The sequence below is a fragment of the Echinops telfairi genome, unplaced genomic scaffold (genome assembly GCF_000313985.2).
Source record: "Echinops telfairi isolate 266 unplaced genomic scaffold, ASM31398v2 ScPeMD7_7468;HRSCAF=8506_0, whole genome shotgun sequence".
Lineage (NCBI taxonomy): Eukaryota > Metazoa > Chordata > Mammalia > Afrosoricida > Tenrecidae > Echinops > Echinops telfairi.
The window spans coordinates 55,214,333-55,222,975 of record NW_022111369.1 but is presented as its reverse complement, the minus strand read 5'-3'; the positions used below and the strand labels follow the sequence as shown (position 1 = coordinate 55,222,975).

Here is an 8,643-nt window from a genome sequence, read left to right as displayed (position 1 = left end):
CCCTGGTGGCCCAATGGTTGGGTGCTCTGCCGCTAACCCGAAGGTCAGCCATTGGATCCTGCCAGCTGCTGCCCAGGAGAAAGCGGTGGCAGTGGGCTTCCACGAAGAGGAGAGCTACAGCTCCCGTGAACCAGACCACCAGAGCATGGAGCAGGCATACATAACTATCTATCTTGAAGACAAATTTCTGATATGTTTTAATACTACTGTGATCCCCCCACCCCCCCCATCCAACTTTGGTAAAACATGAAATAAAGCCCTTGTTCCAACAACACATTTGGAAAACAACAAAACCTAAAACACCTTGTCATGGGTCATGGAATGAATAACAGTCTGTTTTTGTTGCTGCTGACTGCTGTTGAGTTGGCCGCCAGCTCATGGCAACCCCTGCCCGATGGAATGGGCTGCTGCCTGGTCCTGCCTGCCTCACCCCGCCATTGGTTGGGAGTAGGATGACTGGTAAGGGCAGGGCTTCCAGAGACGAGCCCCAGGGCGTTCTCTTCCCAATCCCTCTTCGTCTGGAAGCTCCACTGAGAACTGTTCTGGCCACACACAAAGCCTCCTCTGAGAGATAAGTGGTAATTACACATGACGTGCGTTGGCCGGGAATCGAACCTACATCTCCTGCATAGAAGCCATGAATTCTACCACGGAACCACGAACGTCTATTGATTGAATAATATGCCTAAAAATGGTCACTACTGCCTCAGTTGACTTTATTTTTGTCAGTTCCCTCTGAACACTCCAACTGAGCGATCTGAAACAAACTTGCCAAAGACAAGGTCGACACAAATTCATATTAATAAACTAGTGAGCAGCAGTATATAATACCAGCTAATTCCCTCCTCTTCTTTTCTTCCTGTTACATAAATAGAGTACAGCTTATGGCTCAACCATCAGTTAAGGAAACCGACTTAAATTCTTCCAACACTGGCCCGAATTGAGTATCTACCTACGTACAAAACCCAAATGACCAAACTCAGGGCCATCCAGTCAATGCTGACTCACTGGCGAGTCTCTGTGGGTTTCTGAGACTGTAACTGTTTATGGGAGGAGAAAGCTCAGCCTTTCTCCTGTGGAGCTGCTGGTCGTTTTGAACTACTAACCATTCGGATCACAGCCCAACATAGAACCACTACACCACCAGGGCTCCCAAGGACACCTATAGGAGCCCTGGAGGTGGAGTGGCTAATGAGTTCCCCACAAGGTCAGCAGTTTGAAAACACTGGCTACTTGCTGAGAGAAAGATGAGGCTTCCTGCTGCTTTGAAGATGGACAACCTCAGAAACCCTGGGAGGAGCTCTCCCTTCTCCTACAAGGTTGCTATGAGTCGGAATCAATTGGGTGGCCTTGCGTTTGAGGTGAATGAGTGCACCTATCCCATCCTCTGTTTGTCTGAATACTAAATCAAATCTACAAAACATGCAGGGGAAAGGTCAAAACAAAAAAAATAAAAATGCACCTTCCAGTTCCATATGCGTTTCTGCATCTAGAAAGACCGGTCATTCCCACCAGTAAAGCCCAGTGGCCTATCCGTTTTGAACACTCGCTTCTATTGAACATGGAATTCACAAGATTCCTCCCCAGTGTCCGTATCCTATGGCTCCTTTGTGGTGACTGTGAGCACCTGGGTTCCCCCCCACCAAGCTACAGGGACTTAAGAGGGCACTTAAAAAATACAGAAATGAGTTCACAATTACCATATGTTCCCAAAACACTTGGGGGCACTTGTGCGGGAAGTGCCACTTTAAAACCTTCATAGACCTTAAATGTCCATATCTTAAGTGTTCCCCTCCCCCATAATATCAAACATTAAAAAATATACCAACATACTCAAAATGCATGGAACGTATGAAACAGTAAAATACATCCCACATACACTCGCATCTGTGAAGACTAGAAGTCTTGGCTCTGAGCGACAGGTTTAACCTATGATTGTCATTGTTGTGTTTAGGGGCCCTCGCTCGAGTCTAAGAATGCTCATCACGTACACCCAGAACTTATGTTGCAGAAAGAAATTTGGATTTAGTTTCTTAAAATTTTTTTTTCTCAAATTAGATGGGAATTTTACAAAAGCTAAAATGAACAAGTAATGCCACCATATTAAGATGACAAACTCCTTAATAAAGTTACTCATTTTGATTTCATAACGGTAGTTTTATAGTTGGAGGCATATTGTAAGGTCTCAAACATGGTGCCTGACTGGCACAATGGCCTTGGCCTCAGGAACTTCTGGCCGAAGAGAGAATACAGGCCCCGTCCCTGCATTCTGAAGTTGCTGGCTCAGCTGTCACCGACTCTGGGAGATACCAGGAAGCCCTTATACTATAAAGAAGTGTTACTTTCCTTAAGTTAAAGAACGTTTTACTATAGAGGAGCCCAGCCAAAACATGTGGAAGCATAATAAGACATTTCCTTCTCTTTACCTTGAGAATTGAGGTTTGGCAAATATAGTTGGTTGGTTTCAGGCATTTTGTCCAGAAATGGAAAGGTTAGAGTTGCTTCTGGTTCTGGAGATTTGGGCTTTTTGACCTGGACGGTGAGGCAATAGACGTCCATTAGCAAAATACACAGGTGAGATGACATTTCAGGGTCTATACTCACAACAGAAGTCAACAACCCAAACGTTTAACTTTTAAATGAAATTGTTTTTGTCGCCTTCCCAAACTCCCGTTATGCTCGTCTACACTAACAGAGCAGTCTGTTTCTCAAGCGTTCCAGCTGCAGGGTAAAATTGATGATTAGAAGACAGCAGTCCATCTCTGAAGTTGCACATCATTCGCTCTCGCTCTTTTATTAGACTTATCACACAGTCTCTTTTCAGAACTACATCACACGGAATTTGTAATGTCAGGGAAAAATTATATTTACCTCTGGAAGTGCTACAGATGAAGGCAATATTACTTTTCAATAGGCATTATTCTCAAAACATTAGCCACACACAAACCTATGTAAAGTACACGGAAGACAATAGCCTGGGCTTGGTGACATGGAAGTGTGACTCTAAACACCACCCTACCCACCCTCAAACTGTGCTCTTGCAATGGTGCCTCGAGGGCACTGGTTCTCAACCTTCCTCATGCTGCGACCCTTTAACACTTCCTCATGTGGTGGTGACCCCCCTCCCCCAACCATAACATTATTTTCGTTGCTACGTCATCACTGTCATTTTGCTACTGTGATGAATCAGGCGACCTCTGTGAAAGGGTCATTCGTCCCCCAAAGGGGTCAGGACCCACAGGTTGAGAGCCGCTGTTTTCGGGGGATTTCGAGGTGTGCTAGACCACGTAGAGGCCAGGAAGGAGCGATTCTGTCTCATGTGCTTTGGACCAGCTGTCAGGAGAGGCTAGTTCCTGGAGGAGGGCATCCTGCTCGGTGAAGGAGACGGGCAGCGAGAGGACGGCCTTGGAAGCGAGGGCGGGGCCCAGTGGCTGCACCCGGACTCAGGCAAAGACTAATTGTGAGGATGGTGCAGGAGCAGGCAGGGTTTTGTTCTATTGTCACAAGTCACTCTGGGTCGGTGACAACGGACAGGAGGGCACCTAACGGCAACCACAGACTACTTATCCTTAGGGCTCCAAAGGCACAGGCTTGTACATTCCTTGTTTGACTCACAAAACAAGTCTTTGTTGTAATTATTTTATTTGGTTCCGTCTCAAGCTAAATGCCCTCTAATGGGAGCGTCAACCTTCTTATCTGTCCCTTTTAATCAACTGACTCCTGAAGCTTGCTGGAGTAAGATGTGAAGTCGGAGTCAATAGATTCTTCATGCCAGTGCCCTGCATGAAGCGGTGGCTGTATTAATTTATATCCTCACAGGTGCTCGTACAACTTCCACCCACCCTCTTGCTGAGGCATTGACCTGAGGGGGAACAAGGCTGCCATACACTTACTTCATCACAAGCCAATGTACGCTTTGGTCAAAAAGGGGAGATCCTCACTCGGTCTTGAGTGAACGCATGGACTGAGTTCAAAGAGCATTATTCCATTTGCTTATTACTAGCAGGGAATTCTGAACCCGAGGTCCATGGAAGAGTTGCCAGGGGGTCTGAGAATGTGGTTACCATGTGTTACCAAGGGAGCTTATTAATTTTAAAAGATTTTGAGAATAATAGTCGCCAGATGGCCAGAGGGGTCAGCAGGAAAACAAACACAAACCTGCCGACGGCTCCTGGAAACAGTTCTTCCCAGAGTCGGGCGCCCATGGGGCTCGGAGCATGCGGATGAGACGTGCAGGTGGGTAGTTTTTACGGATGGCATTCATTAAAAAAAATTAACCGTGATATAAAATTTCACATTCAGTTTAAATTTAAGTTAAAAAAAGGATAACTTTGGACGAATAATAAATAACAGTTACAATTGAAATGTGGATAAGGCAAAATATTATCCTCAAAATGCGCAAAGGTGAGAAGCCCTGGCGGCCTTCGATGCTTGGTCTGTGGTTTAGTTCCTCTCTTCAGACTTCCAGGCCATCCTGTAATTCCGTGTGTATGAAACTGGGGGGTAGCCTAGACCCCAACTACCCTCAAGGCAGCAACCAAGTCATTTCTGAGGCTTAATAAGGACCCGGTGCTCCTAGCTCCGTCGGGGGTGGGCTCTTGCTCATTGTTGACCAGCCAGTGCCCCGTACTAGTGACTGGCACATAGTGACCACACAGCCAACATTGGTGACGTCAACGAATGACTGAGCCGTAATCAGAAGTGGTAACTGTCTCACTTTTAGTCAAACCCCAATGTAGCGTCAATTATTAAAGGTGTAGGTCAGTGTTTCTCCACGCGGTGGCTGATTAGAATCATTTGGGAACTTAAAAAAAAAAAAAGGCAGACGTCTGAGTCCTGCCTCCAGAGAGTAGCCACCGTCAAGACCAAGTGGTTCAAAGTCTTTCATCCTGAAAAGTTTGAAGACTCTGTACCTGGAAACTAATGCGAACCAAGAGGAAATGGACTACGAACAAAACTTTAAAACCCAGGATACAGAACAAAAAGGTTCTCGGCTCCTTGTTATTCAAATTGAGACGCTTCAGAAATATCATCCTTAAACTCCGGGCACAGCAGTCTGCGTTTCCACAAGGCCCCCTGCTCATTCGGCTGTGCTCCACCGTTTGAAAACCCTACTTCATATCCACCCACTGCCATCAGGTCGATGGCCAACCTGCAGGGCAGAGCAGAGGTGCTCCTGTGGGAGTCCCAGGCTGCAAATCCTCACGGGAGTGGAAAGCCTCACGTTTCCCCCCTGGAGCCGCTGATGGCTGCTAACACACCCCGCTCACTGCCCCTCACTGCCCCCAAAGACTATATAGCAAATGTTAATGAAAGAGGGGTAAATGTCGGTGGTTTTTATAAGCACATGTGCATGTGAATATGCATTTAAATAACCCTATGTACACTCATTTTAAGTTTTTTAAAGAAATATTTGTATATTTACAGATAGCACTTGATATACTTATGTTACATGTTTAAATACATAACAGGAGGCTTCAAAAAGTTCTTTGAAAAATTCCATTATTGTTTAATTCAACTTTTCCTTAGTTTTTTTCTGAAGCTTCCTCAGAGACTGCCCTTCCTCTTGATGTATATACCTCTCTCTCTATGTTTAAATTTCTTAACGTGAGCATGTAGTACAATGGATCTAGAAATCAAAATGGAGACCGAAGGAACAATTAGGTGAGAACATTGCTAATCCCGGCAGTAGCCGGCGACCATGTAAAACGATACCACTTTGGAATTTTCACTATGTTCATGGAAAATGTGGTACCCCACCTTCTGTGACAGCACCAGCTCCACCTTCCCACCCATGCCGTCTTCCGGCTGCTTCTGCCCTTCTTGTCCTGGCACGTCGCTCTTCGGCTGGGGCCTGGAGGGAAGCTCCACAAAGGCCACCGTCGGGCTGGACCGCGTCATGGTTGCTGTAAAATGCTGCGGCTCTGAAATGGCATCGCGTCCAGAAAAAATACAGACAAAAAAGAAGAGTACATAAAGCCCTTTCATCCATCAATAAGGTTAGTGTTGATAAGATTGATCAGAGAAGTATTCATCCATCAATAAGGTTAGTGTTGATAAAATTGATCAGAGAAGTATTCATCCATCAATAAGGTTAGTATTGATAAGATTGATAAGAGAAGTATTCATCCATCAATAAGGTTAGTATTGATAAGATTGATAAGAGAAGTAGTCATCCATCAATAAGGTTAGTATTGATAAGATTGATAAGAGAAGTATTCAGATGGGAATCAACCAAACAGAAACCAAACTCGCTGTCATGGAGCTGAAGCCGACTCATTCAGACCCCGCAGGACAAGGGGGAAGAGCCGCTGTGAGCATCCGAGACGGTCACTCGTCATGAGAGTGGAAAGACCATCTTCCCCCACCACGAGGACAGGCTGGTGGTTTCCAACCGCGGACCTCGAGGTTAGCAGCCCAACTGTAATCACTATGCCACCAGGGCTCCTTCGGATCAGAATAGCAGTGGTGCCATAATTGGAGGATGGTAGCACTCATCCTACATATAGAAACTTCCAGGGTCCCTCAGAAAATGGCTAGAGCTGATAGAGGAATTGAGCAAAGTTGCAGGGTTTAAGGTTAACAAACACAGATTACTTGGGTGTCTATACTCCAGTCCTGAGAACTCTGAAAGGGAAAGAATGCCACTTAGAGCAGCACACAGAACGAGATCATGAACACAAGACAAACATGAAAGTAAAGCACCTAGGGGTAGGTCTGGAATGCTGGTGGGGTAGTAGGTACATGTTGGGCTGCTAGCTTGAAGGTCAGCAGTTTGAAACCACCAGCTGCCCCTTGGAAGCAAGACGGGGCTTTCAACTCCCTTAACGAGTTCCAGTGTCTGAAACTCACAGGGCGGTTCTGTCTTCTCCTAGAGGGTCCCTGTGAATCGGCATTGACTCCATGACAGTGAGTAAGCAAACAAGATAAGTCACCACTGCCGAGAGCATGTCCATGGGCCCCCTTTATCTAAACAGTGGAGGGACCATCTAGTTTTAAAAGCATTTTCTAGTAATCATATTTAAATTATCCTAAGATGTCATTTAATCGAATTCACTATTAGCAAGGGGTAGGGCATCTTTATGCTTATCAAAAGTAGAAAACTCATTGCCACTGAGTTGATGCCAACCCACGGTAATCCTACAGGACAGAGTAGAACTGCCCCTGTGAGTTTCTGAGGCTGTAACTCTTTAGGGGAATCGAAAGCCAAGCCTTTCTCCTGAGAGGCGGCCGGTGATTTTGAACTGCTGACATTGCAGTTAGTAGCCCAATGTGTAACAACTACGCCAGCAGGAATCCTTCACCCAAAGGAGAAATGTGTTAAAAACACAGAGGAACCCTTCATTCCACTGTGAGGAGCCCTGATGACTGAGCGCCTTAGCCTCTGAACGAAAGGTTGCCACTTCAAGACCACCTGGTACTCCAGGGGACAAAGATGAGGCAGGCTACTTTTCTAAAGATTCTCCCCCCAAGTCCATGGCCATGGAGCTGCTTCTGACTCACAATGGCCCTTTTCGTGGGGACCTCCTAGAACAGAGTGGAGCACCCATAGGATTGCTAAGGCGGTCACCTGTAGGGGGCAGACTGCCGCATCTTTCTCCCAGGAAGCACCTGGGGAGTGTGAACGGCTGACCTATGGTCTGCAGTGGAGTACTTAACCACTGCATGCCCAGAGAAGGCCACCATAGGGGGAACCCTACGGTGCAGGGTTGCTCAGTCCTACGGGGTTGTTATGCTTGGATTCAACTCTATGGCAATGAAGGCCTCCTGATGTAAACAGTGGATACAGAGCGTTCGTGATCGCTGTCCGGGCTGGTGGTATCACTTTACTCTGTGAAAGTATCCGTGAGCTACAGTGGCTCGATACGGATGGCTCATGACTGCTCTCACGATGGGTTAGAATGCTGTTATTGAGTCAGTTCTGACTCGTAGTGACCCTGTGGAGGTTTCCGAGGCTGTGAGTCCCTCCCTATGGGGTGGACGGCCCCGTATCTGGGCTTGTTTGCCTCCGACAGGAGCAGCAAGGTTCCAGGCATCCAGATGGGTTAGACTCCCACCCTCATTTTTAACGCTATTTATATGGAAAAATGCAATCTTACTTATGATGATGATGATACACTTAACAGGGTAACAAGAAAGCATGCGTTTGAGGGAATGAGAATTAATGATGAAGGGGGACGGAATTTGTTCGACTCAAAAACAAACAACTCACTGCCTTATCGCCAATTCTAGCTCACGGAGATCCTGCCGGACAGAGTAGGGCTGCCTTGCTGGTTTTCGGAGGCTGTAGATCTTTATAGGAGCAGAAAACCTCGCCTTTCTCCCCAGGAGCAACTGGTGGGTCCAAACTGCTGACCTCGTTGTTAGCAGCTCAACATCTAACGCACTATGCCACCACATTGAAAACACTGAGCAAGAAAGCCTAGGTTCTGGAAACCTGGAATCCAGGACGGATGATCCCTTCAGAACCAGTGCTGGGAGTGGAGATACTGGGAAGGTGGAGTGGAAAGGGGGGACTGATTACAAGGATCTACATATAACCTCCTCCCTGGGTGATGGACAACAGAAAAGTGGGTAAAGGGAGACATGTAAGATATGACAAAATAATAATAATCTATAAATTATCAAGGGTTCATGAGGGAG

General features: G+C 46.4%; 1 protein-coding gene across 3 annotated transcripts in view; it reads right to left on the bottom strand.

The window, feature by feature from the left end:
- LIMCH1 (LIM and calponin homology domains 1) overlaps window positions 1-8,643 on the bottom strand; it is a 107,068-nt gene that overhangs the window by 37,649 nt on the left and 60,776 nt on the right. For 2 of the 3 annotated variants that reach the window (XM_045284004.1, XM_045284006.1), the window contains 2 exons: window positions 5,761-5,937; window positions 2,427-2,532 (listed from right to left, as the gene is read on the bottom strand). In XM_045284004.1, coding sequence (XP_045139939.1) covers window positions 2,427-2,532; window positions 5,761-5,937 — 283 coding nt within the window. The remainder of the gene's footprint in view (window positions 1-2,426; window positions 2,533-5,760; window positions 5,938-8,643) is intronic. The other variant, XM_045284005.1, reaches the window with a different exon arrangement.